Source organism: Metschnikowia bicuspidata, assembly GCF_001664035.1.
Source record: "Metschnikowia bicuspidata var. bicuspidata NRRL YB-4993 chromosome Unknown METBIscaffold_4, whole genome shotgun sequence".
NCBI classification, from domain to species: domain Eukaryota; kingdom Fungi; phylum Ascomycota; class Pichiomycetes; order Serinales; family Metschnikowiaceae; genus Metschnikowia; species Metschnikowia bicuspidata.
The window spans coordinates 1871667-1890852 of record NW_017387734.1 but is presented as its reverse complement, the minus strand read 5'-3'; the positions used below and the strand labels follow the sequence as shown (position 1 = coordinate 1890852).

Genomic DNA, 19186 nt, shown 5'->3' with positions numbered 1-19186 from the left:
ATTTTACGATCAATCGTCACCATCAGTCAACACCAACAGTTTCTAATAACCGTTATTATTAACAGTTATTATCATTAGTCATTACCAACAGTCATTACCAACAGTCATTACCAACAATTATTACCAACAGTCATTACCACCAGTTATCACCACCAATTTTTACGATCAATCGTCACCAACAATTATTACCAACAGTTATTACCATCACTTATCACCACCAATTTTTACGATCAATCGTCACCAACAGTCATTACCATCAGTGATCACTATCAGAGTTATCACCAACAGTTATCACTAACAACTATTACCCATCAAATACTTACCAACAGTTATTACCAGCAGTTATTACCAACGGTCATCACCAACCATTATTACCCGCAGTGAATTTCCAGCAAGCACTAACCAACAGTCATAACCAACAATCGTTACCAGCAGTGAATTTCCAGCAAATACTTATCAACAGTAACCACCAAAAATTATTAGCACCAGTCTCTACCATCAAACACTTAGCAACAGCTATTACCATTAGTCACTACTAACAATTATTACCATCAGTCAATCACCAGCACTTATTACCATCAGTCAATCACCAGCACTTATTACCATCAGTCAATCTCCAGCAAACGCTTACCGGATTACCAGCAAACAGGGACCAACAGTCATCACCATCAGTTACCAACAGTCATTACCAACAGTTATTATCAACAATTAATATCAACAGTTAATATCAACAATCATTACCAATGATTATTACCATCAATTTTTACGTTAAATTATTAGCATCAGTCATCTCCAACACATGTTACCAACAGTTATTACCAAGAATTAGTACGAACAGTCATTAACAACAGTCAATCTCCAGCAAATACTTACCAACAGTCAATACCAACAGTTATTACCATCAGGCATTACCATCATTTATTACCCGCTGTTTTAACAGTTTGTACCAACAGTCATTACAACAGTTTTTAATAACAGTTCTTACAGTCATTACCAACAATCATCACCATCAGTCATCACCATCAGTGGAGCCGAGGGCTACGCGCGGCACTATACATATTGCACATAGACCACACGCACACCCAAGGCGGCCAGCATTAGGCAAGATTTCCCGAAAAGGGCCAGCATTAGGCAAGATTGCCCGAAAACGGCCAACGCCGGCGGCCCACCGCCCCAACGCCCGGCAATGGCAGCGCGGCACGTGACGCGGCGCACGTGCCGCGACCAGTCGAGATGGGGCGGCTCCTGCACACACGCGCCGCTTGAGTCATCTGCCCGCGCTTGCCCACGGCAGATTTTCGCGATATAAAGCACAGGCCATATCTTCGCAGCCGTCTTCAACCAACTCAACATGCCTCAACTAGTGCACATCATCGACGTCAAAAGCGGCAACCTACAGTCGCTCACCAACGCCATCAAGCACGTGGGCGACTACGACATTGCGTACATCCGCGACGCGGCGGACTTCGACCGGGCCAACGCCGACATTTCGCGCTTGGTCTTCCCCGGCGTCGGCAACTATGGCCATTTTGTCCGGCAGATCAACGAGCGCCATCTTGCCGAGCCCATCCGCAAATACATCGACAGCGGCCGGCGCATCATGGGCATCTGCGTGGGCCTCCAGGCGTTTTTCCGCTCGTCCGAGGAGAGCCCGGCCGTGGCCGGGTTGGAGCTCCTCGACTGGGACCTCCACAAGTTCGACAAGAACGACCCGCTGTTTGTGCACAAGCGCCAGGTGAAGGCCGTGCCGCACATTGGCTGGAACTCCGTCAACACCGCGTTTGCAGGCACGCGTGCCTTGGCGCCCCTGGACCGGTTCTACGGCATCTCGCAGCAGGACAAGTACTACTTCGTGCACTCGTACGCGGCCATTCTCCGGACCCAGCAGGACCGCGCGGCCATGGCACACGCACAAGAACACGGCTGGGACTTCTGCGTGGCCCAGTACGGCGCCGAGGAGTTCGTGGCGGCCGTGGCCCACAAGGGGCTCTTTGCCACGCAGTTCCACCCGGAGAAATCCGGCGTGGCCGGGCTCCGCGTGCTCCGGGCGTTCTTGCAAAACGAGCGCATAGCCGCCGGCGACGCGCGGGCCACCAACACGCGCGACGCGGGGCTCTCGCGCCGCATCATCGCGTGCTTGGACGTGCGTGCCAATGACAACGGCGACTTGGTGGTCACCAAGGGCGACCAGTACAACGTGCGCGAGGCGGGCGGCGACGGCGAGGGCCTGGTGCGCAACCTCGGCAAGCCCGTGGAGTTGGCCACGCGCTACTACCGCCAGGGCGCGGACGAGGTCACGTTCCTCAACATCACGTCGTTCCGCAACTCGCCCATCCGCGACTTGCCCATGCTCGAGGTGTTGCGCAAGGCGGCGGAGAACATCTTCGTGCCGCTCACCGTGGGCGGCGGCATCAAGGACATGACGGACCCGACCACCGGCGAGGCGTTCCCGGCCGTGAAGGTCGCGGACTTGTACTTCCGCTCCGGCGCCGACAAGGTCAGCATCGGCTCCGAGGCCGTGGCCATTGCCGAGGCCTACTACGCCAGCGGCAAGCAGAAGACCGGCACGTCTGCCATCGAGACCATCTCCGCGTGTTTCGGCAACCAGGCCGTGGTGATTTCCGTCGACCCGAAGCGCGTGTACGTGGCGTCGCCGGACGCGACGCGCATGGCCGTGCTTGCCATCTCCGACCCGGCCAACTACGGGCCCAACGGCGAGAAGTACTGCTACTACCAGGTGAGCAGCCAGGGCGGCCGCCGGTTCCACGACTTGGGCGCGCTCGAGCTCTGCCAGGCCTGCGAGGACTTGGGGGCGGGTGAGATCTTGTTGAATCTGATTGACTACGACGGCTCCAACAACGGCTACAACCTCGAGCTCTTGCGGCAGGTCAAGCTGAACGTGTCCATCCCGGTGATTGCGTCCTCGGGCGCCGGCAAGCCCGAGCACTTCCAGGAGGTGTTTGAGATGGACTGCGGCATCGACGCGGCGCTTGGCGCGGGCATGTTCCACCGCGGCGAGTACGAGGTGAATGCCGTTAAGCTGTATTTGCGTGACCAGGGCATGAACGTGCGCTTGGATGTGGGCGTGGACCTTTGATGTGCGCCCGGGTATTTATAGACGACAAGGGACCGAATGGGAGGCTTGCTTTGTAGACCGCTTGTTTGGCGGTGTTCTTGGCCACGACGCTGCCGCTGGGGCGTGGAAGAGGGCACGGGGAAGGGGCGTGTCTGGCTGGGTGCTTTGGCTGGGGTCTTGCCCGGGCTTGTTCTGGCCTGCTCCGGTGAACAGTCACATTGACTGAGTCCATGTGATCTGTTGGTGCACCTTTTGAAATGTCTTCATTGACTGAGATCACCTCGAACAGCGGACGGGCTTCTTCCCCAATATTCTCCAGCTTGAGAAAAGAGCTGAACCGTGTGTTCCCAGAACTTTGCGCTTCCCGTACATGAACAAACTGTCACCCATCTGGCAGGAACATGTGCTCGTGAGATTTCTTGAGACCTTCACGGTTGACAAACTTGGGCCATTTAAACAGCAAACGCTCTATTCACCAAATTCACTTCTTAGAGCAAGGTCTTGTTGTGTTTGATGGTGAAGCCCGAAGTGTGCAGCCCAGCCAAAAGAAGCCAGAATTTGGCTTTTTGGTTTTCCCCATTTTTAGTCCGACCTCTGCATTTGCTTCAGTTTGGGACTCCACAATGGTCCTTACGTGCCCCGCTCTGTTACAAGCAACATGCAAAGGAATTCAACAGCCACACTGCATCACCTTTTGTCAAGTATCTGTCAGCGCCCTAGTCGAAGTATTTTGAGGATAGAAACGCTGAGTCTAGGCGAATTCACAACAATTAGTAATAGCCTCATAGTAGAAAAAATTTCACTTTCTTTTAAGGAAATCGCTCTCGTATAATGGCAGACATTCACAGTTTTGAATGCACCAAGCCTTGTTTTGACCTCCCATTAAGAGATAAACTGCTTTGTCTGTGCTTTACCGTGTACAGACTATCTTTGGAATTAACGAGCCTTTCATCTCTGAACCGAAATACCGCATAATCGAAGCTCAGTTTTGAAGCTTCTTTTAAGGTCGAGGTTCCAGCAATAATTGGGTGCAATACTTCCCGGATCTTGCACTTGTACGGGAAAACAGAATTTCCTTCTAAGACCCTTTTTGCCTCCAGTCATCTGTAAATTCAAACCTCGTATGGCATAGAAATCACTGCAGCCTTTCATATTTTTTCTTTGACACACCTCAAATACTTTACAGAGATAGTGCATCTTCTTTTTTCTCCGATTTGCGTGCAAAAGATGTTTTCTCTGGATGGTTAATTACCAAACCAGACTGAGATATGTCGAGTACTACTGTGAGCCACATTTATAAATATTTATTGCTGTTTTTTTACTGTCGAACAGTATTCTGCTTCTAAAGCAATAGCTTGCGTGATTATTCTCCATAATTCTAGGATAAGATAGACAGCAGATTCTAAAAAAAGCTATCTTCACGAAAGCAAGTAATGAGCCTTGGTCACATAAATCAATTTTCTTATGTGTCGTTCTGTTCTCAAGTCAAATTGTCTCTTCTGTGAGGAGAAAAGAGTTTTACGTAACCAAAAAGATCAGTCTCACGATGTATGCGAATCTGGTTCGGAAGCTTAAATACTTGACATGCGACTAAAAGATAAATCTCAGCAGTCTATTATCTTCAGAATTAGCTCTATTCTGGGAAATTATTTAGTATGTTTCTGGGGTAATAACACTAATTTAAAGTTCAGTCGACTTATATGTTGGTCTCAAAGCCCAAAGACGGACTTGGTTTATGAGAGGAGAGGATTGAAAACCTGAAAATGAAGAATTTCCTTTAAACGCTAAACGAGCCTCAGTCTTAGAAACAGGGCCTCAGTATATTTTTCAATACAATTTTCACACGTTCAAACTTTATTTGAACAAACGCATTTCTGCAGGATTTCACTGACGAGTATTAACGTGGAGTCTATGGTTCAAGATAGCTTCTTCATTCTCCAAATATCTACATGAATTCTTACGCTCATTTAAATTATATATTCTTCCAATTACTATCTTGAGCTTTCATATTCAACACAACTTTTTCTGTATTGATGTTCGCATCCAGTAATATTGTTTTTCATATATGCTTAGTTTCAAGCTTTTTGCGTCTAAAACTGCAATATCTGCAAGGTGTTTTCACAAGGTTATCACATATTCGTTGAATTCTATTAATTCTTTCAACCTGCAAATTTCTCAATTAATTAGTCGCATCATTACTTAGTCTTTCTATGAGAGAGAATCTTTTTTTGTTCTTTTGATTAAGCTTACAATCTTCGTTATAATTTGCAATATATACGATCATGGCCGAAGTGTATGAAGTAACCTGTCCAAATAAAAGCTGATCCAGAATTCTTGATTCGAAGTTTATGTGGACAATCGAATTTGTGTGTTTGATTTGCGGGAACAGAACTTCTCGTCAGAAGTTATCAAACTTTGCACCCACGAGCTCTCCGTCTGAAAGTGGTTGCGCATCCATAATATTGCGTCGATAATTTGCAAAAACGTAAAGTAACAGATCATTCCATAGGTCAAACTAGAAAACCATAAATATCTATAAATGCAACAAACATAAATTGGTGAATCTTTGAATTCAGGGCTATTGATTCCTCAAAAACTCCAATTGTTGAATCCAACAGGGCTTTTTGGGAATTAATATGTCCAATTTACTCAATAGTATGCGATCTTTGCATTCATGACTGTGCGGAGGAATTGTTTCGCCATGACTATTTAGTTTATCGCGGCTCTTGTTTCAGGTAGCTACAGAATGCTTTCAATGAACTCAATCCCAGACATTCTGCCTCAATAACACTGCTAACAAAATAATACCAAAGGCTTGCGACCAATCCCCATATGCGCTCAATATCATTGATGTCGAGCCAGCGATAGAGACCGATTATGGAATAAAAATTCAAAATCAGCGACTGAAGAAAATAGACTCATTTTGATACTTGCAAGGTCTCAACATACCTAAGAGGCGACTCACTTATCAAGCTTAAGCGCAATTCTTGTAGGGGCTACGACGTTTGGCCACCATACGAAAGCAAGCCACATCTGGCATCTAAGAAACAGTTTTGAGCATGAACCCAATTATTCGCAGCTTGTTCTTTTAGCAGCTTACTGCTTATCATCAGCGACACTTACACATATGTAAACTTCTTACATAAAATGGAGTCCGGATTAGTCTCCTTTCCTCTTTTGGATGTTGTGCTACTAGCTGTCACCTGGTGTCGAAAATATTGCTAATTTTTCTAGACAGATGAGCTTCAAGTTGAAGTACGAAGCTCTTCATTTCTTCTGAAACAAAGTAGCTTCTTTGCATGAAAGATAGCTTTGTATACTCACCGAAAGCATCCTTATACAGTCCAACAAACATTTGGTTTGATTTCGAGTACAATCATGCAGCCATTTTATCGCTGTGTTCCTTCTTGAGATCCTGGATGGCAGAGCATATTCGACTAGTGGCAAGTGGTCAGTTTTTATGTCAGCAATAGGATTTCTGGGGGCTGTTAAGACCGGCAGATAAGGGAGAATAGTTCATTCCGGATTTTTTGAGAACAACAGAATATTGTCCAATATGGGAAATGCATCGAGGAAGCGACAAGGCTTTCTTTCCACTTTGAGCAGTTTCGTTATGAATATCAATATTTGTATGCTTTTCCAATACTCTCTACAATTATGGAATCATCTGGAGCTGGTAACTACTGGGTTGACCAAAGTGTTTGGAAATGTGTTTCAGATCTTGCATTGTGGCTCTGGACGGTGGCTGTAGCACACCGAAAGTGTCTATGAATGGAGGCCAGTATATGTAAGCCTGGGGAATTTCCAAATGTTTAGGCAGGCCAATTGATTACATGCTGGAGTGACGGATATTATTCTCTCAGAAATTACATGTCTATCAAGCCCATCTGCAGCAAATTCTCTTGATGGCATACTCGGGTGCATGCCTCATTCATCAACAATGAAGAATTGCCATTTCGGACGAGAACGCGCTCCACTGGTGAGTCTTTCAAGCTATTAGGAATATTTCTTATTCCAACATCCCATGGCCCCACCCCGCAACCTCAATTACCAGCTCCACAACTAACTATCTCAGCACACAAACCAAAAAAATAAAAAGGGAAATCTCAGCATACCTTCTGGGCTTGCAAGCGATGACTTATTTTGAAAGAAGATAAAAAGGCGGGTCGTCAATCTGAAACATGAAGATGTAAAGGAAACGCAAGTGGAATAAAACATCTGTATATTTCGTCTTGGTATACAAGCCGTCTGAGATATGGGCCGTCCCAGCAGACCATCTTAGCACACCAAGCAGCTAATTAATCAGCCATCGCACTAAACCATCTGCGCAATTCTACACCGACAAGCCACTTTGTATAGTAAGCCGTCTGAGCCAAAAAATATACATGTCTGGCAAGCTAGCTATTATTTCCATCAGCTTAATTATACCCGCCCGCTGGAGAAATATACTGGAGAAATATTCTGGAGAAATATATCCGCCCACTGGAACTCCCCCTCCATTCCCCGCGATTCATGGCGCGCGCATCAGACCAGACGTGCCCTGCCATCGCCGCCAGTTGCAGGACCGTCTGCCTAAAAGCACGAAATTTCATGTAGCAAGGCAAAATCCACGCCACAGCAATGGAACATGTGCCTGGCCCACACAGCAACCCGGGCGACAAGCCCGCGGCGGCACAAACGGCCGTTTTGGAACTGCACGCAGCGGAAAGCATATCGTGTGGAATAGGTGCGCTCGCCCTACATGCCCAGACACAGGCCGAACGGCGGCCTCGAGCGTCGCTGGCGGCGGCCCCGGCCACGGCAATCACGCCCGGCGGCGGGGCACTGGGCGGTCTGGAACCGCTGGGCCCGGCGGACCAGAACGGTGCCGGTTTGGACGAGAAAGGGGTTGGGTTGGAGAACGGAGCTGGTTTGGATGGAAACGGAGCTGGTTTGGACGGAACGAATGCCGGGACGGGCAAAATCAACGCTGGTTTGGACGAGGACAACGCTGGTTTTGACCAGGACCACGCCGGCTTGAACAAAAGCGGTGCTGGTTTGCATGAGAGCTGTGCGGGTTTGGATGAAGGCGATGGTGGTTTGAACAAGAACAATGCCGGTTCTGGCCGACAAAAGGCCGGTTTGGACAAAACCGACGCCGGACTCGACATGAAAAACGCCGGACTCGACATGAACAACGCCGGACTCGACATGAACGGTGCCGGTTCTGACCAAAGCAATGTCAGTTTGAACAAAAACAACGCCGGTCCCGACAAAACCACCGGTCCCGACAAAACCACCGACGCCGCCCACGAAAACAGCGCCTCCCCCGACGAAACGCTCTCCGACACGCCCGAGCACATGGAGCCCTTCGACGTGCCCGCGGCGCTCGTCAGCCCGGGCCTTGTGTTGCTCAAGGTGTCGCCCAAGCTGAAGAAGAAAATCCGGTTGTGGGTGGAGCCCGCCAGCTTCCAGTTCGTGTACCGGCAGGTGTCCAAGAACTCGACGCACAGCTTCCACGTGGACGACATCCGCAGCATCACGCCGCGGCAGCTCGCCAGCCACTACCGCCGGGAGCTCGGCTTCGCCAAGGACGCGGAGCGGCGCTGGGTGTCCATCGCGTTCTTCGACCACCGCAAGAACAAAACCAAGCTCTTGCACCTCGTGGCCGACTCCGCGCACGACGCCAAGCGGCTCCTCCACACGGTGGGCAAGTTCAAGAGCATCAAAGACCGGCTCGCCGCAGACTTCCTCGTGGACCTCAAGGACTTGGACGCGGTCAAGCGCAGCCTCCTCAGCGGCAAGGCCGAGCACGCGGGCCGCGCCGCCAAGCAGCTGCTCACGTTCGCCGAGGTGCTCCGCTACTGCCAGCGGCTCGGCATCAACGTGCACGAGGCCCGGCTCCAGGCGCTCTTCGCGCACGTGACGCCGGCGCCGGCGCAGCACATGGGCTTCGCCGACTTCAAGCGCTTCGTGGAGCTCCTCACGCGGCGCGACGACATTGCCCGCGTGTACGCCGGGCTCGTGGGCGCCGGGCACACCTTGGGCCTCGACGCGTTCTGCCGCTTTGCCACGGCCACGCAGCACGAGCCACCGGACCGGGACGCGCTTGCCGCCACGTTCCGCCGGTTCGCCGGGCCGGCCGCCGCCTGGTCCGTGGACGCGTTTGCCGCGTACCTCAAGCTGCCGCAGTGCGCCGCGTCCCGGCAGCAGTACTTGCGCGCGGACTACTACGCGCAGCCGCTCAACGAGTACTTCATTCTCCTGTCGCACAACACGTACCTCACGGGCCGCCAGGTGGCGGGCGGCTCGTCCGTGGAGGGCTACGTGCGGGCGCTCCAGCGCGGGTGCCGGTGCCTCGAGATCGACGTGTGGAACAACCCGGCGGACGCGGGTGCGGAGCCCATCGTCAACCACGGCCGCACGTTCACCTCGGGCATCCTGCTCTCCAACGTGCTCGCCACCGTGCGCCGCTTCGCGTTCCAGGCGTCGCCGTTCCCGCTCATCTTGAGCCTCGAGGTGCACTGCTGCCCCCGGGCGCAGGAGCTCGTGGCGCAGATCTTGGAGGACGTGTTCGGCGCCGCCTTGGTGCTGCGGCCGCTCGACTCGCGCGGCGTGCTCCCGAGCCCGGCCGCCTTGCGCCACCGCGTGCTCGTCAAGGTCAAGAAAACCAGCGCGTTCGCGGGCGCCGTGGACGAGCACGGGCGCTTCGCCACGTCGTCCGCCACCCACACGTCGTCCGCCACCCATACCTCCGTCAGCGACGGCGAGCGGGCGCCCGGCTCGCGCTTCAAAATCCGCCGCCGGCCCGCCGGCAAGGTCTGCGCGCGCCTCAGCGACTTGGCCGTGTACTGCCAGGGCCTCAAGTTCCGCAACTTCTCGCTCCCGGAGCTGAAGACCTACAACCACTGCTTTTCGCTCAGCGAGACCGCCGCCAACGCCATGCTTCGCGACCCCGCCAAGACCGCGGCGCTCGACAAGCACAACCGCCGCTTCTTGATGCGCGTGTACCCCGCCAAGACGCGCCTCCGCTCGTCCAACTTGCTGCCGCCCGCGTACTGGGCCCACGGCGTGCAGATGGTGGCCACCAACTGGCAGACCTACGACCTGGGCCAGCAGCTCAACGAGGCGTTCTTCGCCACGGCGCCGGGCCGCGGCTACGTGTTGAAGCCGCCCGCCCTCCGCCGCCCGCCCATGAAGGCGTCCATGCGCCGCCCGCCGCCCGACGTGCACGTGCGCTTCCGCATCGACGTCCTCGGCGCCCAGCAGCTCCCGAAGCCGCCCGCCGCGGCCTCCGTGTGCCCGTTCGTCACCGTCGAGCTCGTGGGCGCGGCCGCGCTCGACTGGGCCCCCGACCTGGCGCCCGGCGCCACGCCCGTGGTGCCGGACAACGGCTTCAACCCGACGTGGAACCTGCGCTTCTCCGGCCGGCTCCGCGCGGCCACCGAGCTCGTGTTCCTACGGCTTACAATCCACACGTCCGCGGCGCGCCACGCGGTCGAGAGCCCGAAGGAAATCGCCTTGCTGGTGACCCACCTCTTCGACCTCAAGCAGGGCTACAGGCACCTCCCGCTCAAAGACTTGTGCGGCGAGACGTTGGAGTACTCGTCGTTGTTCGTCTACATCCTGTACGGGCCCGCGTGAGCGCCGCCGCTGGGTGCAGGCCGCGCCGCGGCCCCGGGGCATGCGATGGGGCGCATCGGGCCCTGAAAAACCACGCCCGGTTCCAGCAGGGCCACCGAATAAACACCTCCGACCCGCCGCCACCATGGGAAAATCCGCACCCGACGCCAAGGACAGAATCCGCCACAACCCGTTGCACAAAGACATCACGTCCTCAGGCGGCCGGCTCCGCGAACAGCCCCGCGGCGCCAAGCGGGCCGCCAGAGAGCTGCCCGAGGAGGGCTATCTCGACGCGGCTACCTCGAGAAAAATCTTGCAGCTCGCCAAGGAGCAGCAGGAGGAAATGGACCGCGAGGAAATGGTCGTGGAAGAAAGCGCCGCGCCCGTGTTTGCCGCCTCCGCCGCGTTGGACGACCAAGACGACTCCGACAGCGAGGAGTACTCGGACCTCGAGGGAGAGTTCTACGAGGAGGAGGAAATCGCGGTCGACGAGAAGGACCAGGAGCTCTTCGACAAGTACTTCGGCACGGGCGCGCCGACCGTCAACTTGGCCGACAAGATCCTCGCCAAGATCCAGGAGAAGGAGCTGAGCAAGGGCCCCCACCAGCCGGCCAGCGAGCAGCAGCAGAACGCCGTGAAGTTGCCCCCCAAGGTCATTGCCGCGTACGAGAAAATCGGCTCCATCTTGGCCACCTACAAGCACGGCAAGCTCCCCAAGTTGTTCAAGGTCTTGCCCACCTTGAAGAACTGGGAGGACGTGTTGTACGTGACCAACCCCCAGAGCTGGAGCTCGCACGCCACCTACGAGGCCACCAAGCTCTTCGTGTCGAACTTGCAGGCCAACCAGGCCCAGAAGTTCGTCGAGAACGTCTTGTTGGAGAAGTTCCGCGTGTCCATCGAGGACAGCGAGACCCACAGTCTAGACTACCATCTCTACCGCGCCATCAAGAAATCCCTCTACAAGCCTGGCGCGTTTTTCAAGGGCTTCTTGCTCCCTTTGGTCGACGGGCACTGCACGGTCAGAGAGGCCACGATCGTCGCCTCGGTGTTGGCCAAGGTGTCTGTGCCTGTGTTGCACTCGTCCGTCGCGTTGGCTCAGTTGGTGCAGCGGGAGTTCAGGCCGGCGTCGACGGTGTTCATCCGCGTCTTGATCGAGAAGAAGTACGCGTTGCCGTACCAAACTTTGGACGAGCTCGTGTTCTACTTCATGCGCTTCAGAAACGCGGCGCAGGCCGAGATGTCCGACGGTAACGACGCCAGCATGACGGATTTGCCTGTGGTGTGGCACAAGGCCTTCTTGGCCTTTGCCCAGCGCTACAAGAACGACATCACCGATGACCAGAGAGACTTCTTGTTGGAAACCGTCAGACAGAGGTTCCATCACGCCATCGGCCCCGAGATCCGCCGCGAGCTTCTCTCGGGAGTGCCCAGAATGGATGCGCCGCAGGCCAAGGAAGCCACTATGGAAGAGGCGTTTTAAGGAGACTTCTAGACAGTTGTATATTATGAATAGGTGTGAATGCTTCAAAGCGAGTGGGAGGAGCCTCGTCTCAGTGGAAGGGCACCTCCAGCGTGCGGAGCCGGGCGTCCTCGCACAACTGGCCGAAATCAGCAAACAACGCGTAGTAGCTCTGGACGCTGCCGATGATGGTCAAGGCCACGGTGGTGCCGATCCACAAGCCGTGGAGCGAGCCCTTCCAAGGCGAGTAAAACGACAAGTACACCGACAACGGGATGCCCACGAGGTAGTAGGAGACCAAGTTGACTATGCCGCCGATCTTGGTCTGGCCCTGGCCGCGCAAACAGCCCGCGGAGTTCGCGTTCATGGCGTCCGAGATCTGCATGAGCGCCACGAGCCACATGATCTGGTGGATGATGGCGATGACGTTCTCGTCGTTGGTGAACAACGCAGCAATCTGCGTTTGGAAGATGCACAAGGCAAGGAAATTGAGTACGGACACGAAGAGCCCGAACATCAACGCCACCACCGTGGTCGTTCGGGCCGAGCTGCCCAAGCCTGCGCCCAAGTAGTTGGCGATCCGCGTGGACGACGCAATGCCAATGGCAAACGGAACCTGGTACGTCAAGGAGGCCATGGTGGAGCCCACGGACTGCGCGGCCAACTCCAAGGTGCCGATGTACGAGGCCATCAAGGTCAAGATCTCAAAGGCCAAGAACTCGGCCTCGAGCATGATCCAGCCGGGCACCGCCAAGTAGATCAACTTGCTCCAGCCCAGAAACGCTTTCTGGAAGCTGAAGCCGTTCCAGCACTGCAACGGGTGGATTATCTGCGGCGTTTGCTCGGCGGACACGAAGAACACCGTCATCACAAGCAAGCCCGCGAACATGAGCCAGTAGTTGATGGCCACCGCGATGGGCGCGCCCAAGTAGCCGAAGTGCTTGACGAAAAGCAAGTTCATGACGAGGTTCGTGGGCGCAGCAAACAACAACACATACGTGGACACGTGATACACGCCTTGCGCCTGCAAGAAGCGCTTGCCGCACTCGAACATCACGTACGCCGGCATACCCGGCCCGATGTAGAACAAATAGTCTGCGGCCAAGCGCGCGGTCTTCTTGTCCGGAAGCAAAAGCACAATCAACTCGTAGCCGAAAAACGTCCACACCACGACCATCGGGAGCATGACCACGCAGATCAACGCTATGCACTTCTGCATGTAGTCGCCCACCATGTGGTACTTCTGTGCACCGAACGCCTGCGGGCAGAGCGTGTCCAAGGCCGTGGCGATTCCCTGGATCGTGGCGTAGCCCGTGATATTGGCGGTCATGGACCCCATCGACACCGCGGCGAGCTCCACGGCGCCTAGGTGGCCCACACTGAACACAGACACGGTCGAGAGCGAGTTCTGCAAGAGAAACGTGACGATCAACGGCACCGACAGCCGCACGAGCAGCACCATCTCCAAATACTTGGTCGTTTCGTGGATTTTGTGCGCGAAAACGGCCTCCTCGAAGTTGGCGGCCACCGCCGCGTCGTCGCTGCCGGTGGGGAGATTGCTGGCCTGCAAAAGCTCGCGTTCCTGCTCGATAAGCTCGGCCAGAACGGCCAGTTTGCGGCGGTAGAACGCGCCTTCGTCGGCAGCTAGCAAGGACGTGCTCTCGTCGGCGGACGCAGCGTCAAAGGGGGCCTCTGGATCCGGAGCCACGTGACCCGGCGAGATGAAGTCGCTCGGCACAAAAAGGCCCTGTTTGCCGACGGATCCATAGACCACAGAAGCCCGCCGCTGGGCGTTCAGGTGCGTGAATTGGAGGCCTCTTGGATCGGGCGAGGACATGGAATTTGGGGGAGAAGCCACACGGCGTTTTTGGGCGTTTGTTTATCAATAGCTGAGTGATTGCAAGCCGGGATAAAGAGGAAGACGGAGGTGCTGAAGCCAAGATGGAAAACCAATGCAAAGTGGTCCGAGCCCATCGGTGCAGATATATGGGCTGGCCGCGCGCCACGTGCAGGAAAGAATCCACGATGGAACACGCTTCGTTCTGCATGGCCCGTTTCGATAGCATGGGCCCTGGGGCGTTGCGGGCCGGGGTGTAGTTTCTGATTTGCCAGAGTTATTTTTTGTCTGTTTCGGTGTTTGTTTTGTGTTTGCTCCGACGTCTCTTTTTGTTTGTTCCGATGTCTGTTTTTGTCTTTCTCGTTGTATTTTCTTTTGTTTGCGTTTTAGGCCGTGTTCTCTGTGGTGTCGTTTCCTTTGGTTCCTCTGGCCAGTATTTTGTTTTGCCCTGTATTCTGTTTTCTCTTTTCTCTTGTTGTTCGCGTGGCCGGTCTACAAGTGCACTGTCGCTTGGCGAGTCGCTTGTAGGCAAGCTAGGCCTGGCTGAGGGCGGAGACAATAGAAAGCTTTATGCGGCATGGCGCCATTCGCCGTAGGCGAGCCGAAAGCAGGTTGTTTGGTGGCTTGGCATGGCGTCGCGGTGCCGTGATTCATAGTGCTAAATTCATATTAGTATACACGATCCACGAGGGATCAGGAGCCCTGAGCAGGCGCTCTTCTGCCATTTTCTAGTGGCTTTTTGGCGTTTGCAAGGGCCATCTGTGGGCCATGCGAGGCCGCCAGGTGCGGGGCTGTCCGGATCTCCACGGAGCTCTTGCACCCTGGATTGCAGGCGGAAAGCTCAATACTTGCGTGGCAAGCCAGAAACAGTCCTGAGCCGGCCGGTTCCACCAGTTGCCTGCCGCCTTTGCTGGTCTGAGTGAAGAGGCCGCACCGGGGTGGTGCGGAGTTGGGTCCGAGACGCACACGCAAGCCGCAGCCTTCACCATGTAGATTCAACTGCGCGTCCAGATGCAACCAAGTACGGGGAGACTTTGGAGAGCTCTGGGAGTTGGAGGTGATGGGCAAAAGGACCTAGCCAGGCGCCGAGTTTGAATCTGAAGGACATGGAAAGGTGCCTTTGGCTGAGGTATTGAGAGCCCACTGTGGCACCAAACCGTGGCCACACACTCTTGAAAATAGATCAGACTGTGAAATCAGACTGTGAAGTCAGACAATGACATCAGACAATGACAACCGACTGAGAAATCAGACAACACCCGAGCTGTGGACTCCCCTCCCACTCACGAGGCCTGGGCACGGCACCACCCCACGCGCTCCTCGGCACCACAGCCGCTACTGGTCGCGGATGTTCAGCAAGAGCTGCGCCAAGCAGCGCTTGGTGGCCGCGTCGTCCTGCAAGATCTTGGCAAACGTGCCGTCGCGCAACGGGTCCGGCAAGATCGTCGACAAGGCCTTGCGCGCCTCCAAGTTGTCCGAGAGCCGCATGTAGCAGCGCACCACGTGCTTCAAAAGCCGCCCCGAGCTGCTGGGCGGCGGGCCCGCGGCCGGGTCCGCGGGCTGCCGCGGCGCGTTCTGCGCCGCCACGCCCAACTGCTCGATCATCTTCGAGAGCACCAGGGCCACGGTGTGGAAACGCTCGTAGGTGGTGCAGATGTACAGCAAGCCCTGGTCGTCCAAGAGGATCTTCTGCAAGATGAAGATGGCCACCGTTTTGGAGAGCTCCAGCGAGATCTCCATGATGTTCAAGCACAACGGCACGATCTCCGTGGCCAAGAGGAAGTTGATGACCTCCGGCGTGTCGTTCTTGACGAGCGCGCCGATCACGCCCAAGCTGGTGAGCCGCAAGTACTCGAACGAGCGCTGCCGCGCGTTGGTCAGCAAGAACGGGTACAAGTAAAGCGGCAAGTTGGCGTTCAAAAAGAGCCCGCGCGTCTGCTTGTTGGACGCCACGCACTGGAGCAACGCGAGCGCGTTGCACACGCGGTTGGACACGGACGCCGTCAACACGGGCGGGTTCAAGAACGGGTACACGGCGATGATTTCCTCGAGGAGCACGCTCATCACGCCAAACGAGTTCCAGAGCACCAACGCCAAGTCGTCGTACTGCTCGCGCTTCTTGCCGAGCTCGAGCAACGCGCGCTCGCGGTTGTTGCCGGACACCAACTCCGAAAGCCACTGGAAGATCTGCTTATCTGCGAGCGCCCTGCTGGGCGGCTGCGGGGGTGCTAGCGGCATGTTGGGGGGCGGGCGAAAAGGGCAGGCTGGCGGGGTGTGTGCAGGCTGCAGAGACGTATGGGGCACGGGCCGGAACAGAGGCGTTTGTGGCGTGGCACAGGTGTTTCACGCTGGGCTAACTGGGTGCTGGGAGGAGTCTTGGGGTTGGCGAAAACGTGTTGCTGGGTGCGCGGGTGCACGGGTGTGCGGCCGCAGAGGCCTGGGGCCCGAGCCCGTCTTGGCCAGGCGGGGCTCTTATTGGGGGCTTGTTTTGTTTGTTTTGGGTAGGGTTTGGGTTTGTTTTGGGTAGGGTTTGGGTATGTTTTGGGTATGTTTTGGGCGGGTTTCGGTTTTGGTTCTTTTTGTCTTTTTGCTTCTTTTTTGTTTGCTTGGGTGCTGCTGTGCTCGTGCTCGTGTTCTTGGTGAATTGGAGAGACGGGCTCCCGGCGCCGCAATTGATTGCGACGCTGCTCAGACGACCCTTGGGAAAAAATACACAAACAGACGGCAAAACGCTCATTCGGGACTTCGGAATGCAGCAAGCAGTGACGTCCGTTTTGGTGAAAACAAGCAGGAAGAACAAGGTACGCCCAGCGTGTGGCCCCTCGAACCCAGGGAAATTGGGCCTGCGCAAATTGGTGCCGCCGCCCCGCCGCGCGCTACAAATGCTGCCCAATGCAGAGGCCAGTGTTGATGTTTATTGATCCTGGCGTGTGAGCAGTAGAAATATTCACTGAGGTGCAGTCTCTATTTCCGTGAGTATATATAATATATGTGTTTATTGACCTTGATGTATGAGCACCACGAATCTTCACTAGGGTGCGCGTCTCCATTCTCATCAAGTATGTCGAATGTAAGCTTTGATTGACGTTGATGTGCGAATAGTAGAGAACTCGGCCGAAGTCCAAGGCTTCATGATCCTGAAGTATAATAGTATAAATTTTAATTGACCTTGATGTGCGAATAGTAAGAATCTCGGCCAAAGTCCAAGTTTCATGATCCTGAAGTATATATAGTATGAGTGTCCATGATCCTGAAGTGTATGATACAAGTCATTATTCATCCTGACGCATAGCAGTACAATCTCCATGAATATGGCTGTGACGTGGTCCAATTGCCCCACCATTGAAAAGGCTAGTTAATCAATACATAAACCATACACTCTTTTTAGCTGCCGGTTTCCTTGGACTTACCCTATATCTGCCAGCTCCCTTTACTAACCTTTGACGGGTTAAGAAAGCACATATAAAAAACAGTACGAGAGACGCTCGTATTTGCAATTCCCAGCATTTCCGTGATGTATAGTCGCACAACATAAAATCAATTCATATTTTGTATTTACACTACGCATTTAATTGTTTATTGGTCTTGCATTTTCTTGAAAAATATGGAAATGGGTGTCACTAAGGGATGTAAAATCCCGCCACTTACCAAAAACTAAAAGGAAATCATCTATGATAGATCGCAACATTCGCTCAGGTGATAAGGTGCGGGCACGAATTCACGGAGGATGTAAAAAGACTTCTGCCCATAACCAGTGCCAACCACTTGGATAGTATTAGCTAAACTTCATGGTCCCATAGGAAATGTTCTTCTGAGGGCCTGTGGCCATACATTATTTGAGAAGGCAGCGACGTTTGTTTTGGTCATTGGCTTTCTGAATTGGTCTTGTTTATTGGTCTTCTTGATTGGCCTTCTCTATTGGTTTTCTTCGTCGGTCTTCTTAATTGGCCTTCTCTATTGGTCTTCTTAATTGGCTTTCTTAATTGGTTTTCTCTATTGGCCTTCTTAATTGGCTTTCTTGATTGGTTTTCTCTATTGGCCTTCTCTTTTGGTCTTCTTATTTGGTCTTCTTAATTGGCCTTCTCTATTGATTTTCTTCGTCGGTCTTCTTAATTGGTCTTGTTTGTACCTGCTGTTTACTCCTCTTTTTATTTCTTTCTATTCCTCTTTATTGGCCCAAAAAAAACTAAACGGGGCGACCAAAGAAACGAACCGTCGGCCCAATCCACCATACTCACTCGTCAGTCATTCCTGGCGCCGCAGAAGCATGAAAGTCTGCCGTCGATTAACACAGCCCACCCTGGCATTTCCGTGCCAAACTCCTCAAACCAAACCCAGCCGCTTTTCCGTGATCTTGGAAATAAACACTCGGACTGCATTAACCCAAGAGCATATAACGTAAGCCACCAGCCCACCCAGGTCTCTATGCGATATCCATACCTGGTCTTTTTTTGCCGAGTTTCTGAACCATATCTGAAGCAGTTATTCACAGCAAGTCTGTTCAAAGCAGATCCACTCAAAACCGACATACCCAAACCTACATAAGTCTACTCAACACAGATCCACCCAAACAGATATACTTGGAGCAAATCGACTCATACCAGATCCAGTCAAACAGTTCTACTCAAAACTAATTCACTCAAAGCAGATCTACTCAAACAGATCTACTCAAACAGATCCACCCAAAACATATCCTCTCTTGCCTCGCCTCGACCACCATGACCTCGGACCAGACTTTCGAAACCGTCTTCAACGTCCCCATGGAGTGCCAGGCGTGTGTGGAGTCCGTGGAGGCGGCGCTCCGCCAATTGCCCCTCCACGGATTCAAGGCCGACTTGAAAACCGAGACCGTCACCGCCGTCGGCCAGGTCTCGCCATCCGCCATAGTCAAGGCCATCCAGGAAACCGGCAAGGACGCCATCATCCGCGGCACAGGCAAACCAAACTCGGCGGCAGTGTGTATTCTAGAGACCTTTGATGAAAGCGACAGGGAACATCCCGTCAAGGGCTTGGCACGCATCGTGGCCGTCAGCGACCAGCATATCTACGTGGACTTGACCGTGAACGGCCTAGCGCAGGGCGTGTACTACCCGCAGATCCGGGCCCTGGGCAACTTGAGCCGCGGCGCCGAATCCACGGGCAGTCTTTTCCACGCCTTTTCGGCCGTGGAGGTCAACCAGCCTTCTAGCGCAGAGTCCACGGTGCACTCCAT

At 53.9% G+C, this 19186-nt stretch overlaps 8 protein-coding genes across 8 annotated transcripts; 6 read left to right on the top strand and 2 right to left on the bottom strand.

Moving 5' to 3' along the window:
• Positions 1-1351: 1351 nt before the first annotated feature.
• HIS7 (imidazoleglycerol-phosphate synthase) lies at positions 1352-3097 on the top strand (the record flags this gene model as incomplete). Its single annotated transcript, XM_018857760.1, has 1 exon — positions 1352-3097. The coding sequence occupies one exon, from the start codon at positions 1352-1354 to the stop codon at positions 3095-3097; it is 1746 nt and encodes a 581-aa protein (XP_018711338.1).
• A 5169-nt stretch (positions 3098-8266) lies between these two features.
• On the top strand, positions 8267-10699 carry PLC1 (phosphatidylinositol phospholipase C; the record flags this gene model as incomplete). The annotated part of the gene is made up of 1 exon (XM_018857774.1): positions 8267-10699. The coding sequence occupies one exon, from the start codon at positions 8267-8269 to the stop codon at positions 10697-10699; it is 2433 nt and encodes an 810-aa protein (XP_018711337.1).
• A 124-nt stretch (positions 10700-10823) lies between these two features.
• Positions 10824-12158, top strand: ENP1 (snoRNA-binding rRNA-processing protein; the record flags this gene model as incomplete). The annotated part of the gene is made up of 1 exon (XM_018857719.1): positions 10824-12158. The coding sequence occupies one exon, from the start codon at positions 10824-10826 to the stop codon at positions 12156-12158; it is 1335 nt and encodes a 444-aa protein (XP_018711336.1).
• Positions 12159-12228: 70 nt separating this feature from the next.
• Positions 12229-13974, bottom strand: METBIDRAFT_12746 (uncharacterized protein; the record flags this gene model as incomplete). Its single annotated transcript, XM_018854263.1, has 1 exon — positions 12229-13974. One exon carries the CDS (start codon positions 13972-13974, stop codon positions 12229-12231), a length of 1746 nt encoding a protein of 581 aa, XP_018711335.1.
• Positions 13975-14144: 170 nt separating this feature from the next.
• METBIDRAFT_206069 (uncharacterized protein) lies at positions 14145-14636 on the top strand. The gene has a single exon (XM_018854990.1). It carries the CDS (start codon positions 14316-14318, stop codon positions 14568-14570), a length of 255 nt encoding a protein of 84 aa, XP_018711334.1. The 5' UTR covers positions 14145-14315; the 3' UTR covers positions 14571-14636.
• Positions 14637-15309: 673 nt separating this feature from the next.
• On the bottom strand, positions 15310-16212 carry METBIDRAFT_79074 (CCR4-NOT core subunit; the record flags this gene model as incomplete). Its single annotated transcript, XM_018858996.1, has 1 exon — positions 15310-16212. One exon carries the CDS (start codon positions 16210-16212, stop codon positions 15310-15312), a length of 903 nt encoding a protein of 300 aa, XP_018711333.1.
• Positions 16213-16361: 149 nt separating this feature from the next.
• METBIDRAFT_206066 (uncharacterized protein) lies at positions 16362-16957 on the top strand. Its single transcript, XM_018854989.1, has one exon. It carries the CDS (start codon positions 16511-16513, stop codon positions 16883-16885), a length of 375 nt encoding a protein of 124 aa, XP_018711332.1. The 5' UTR covers positions 16362-16510; the 3' UTR covers positions 16886-16957.
• A 1735-nt stretch (positions 16958-18692) lies between these two features.
• Positions 18693-19186, top strand: CCS1 (copper chaperone; the record flags this gene model as incomplete). Its single annotated transcript, XM_018856127.1, has 1 exon — positions 18693-19186. A coding segment is annotated over one exon (494 nt), but the record flags the coding sequence as incomplete, so codon positions are not given.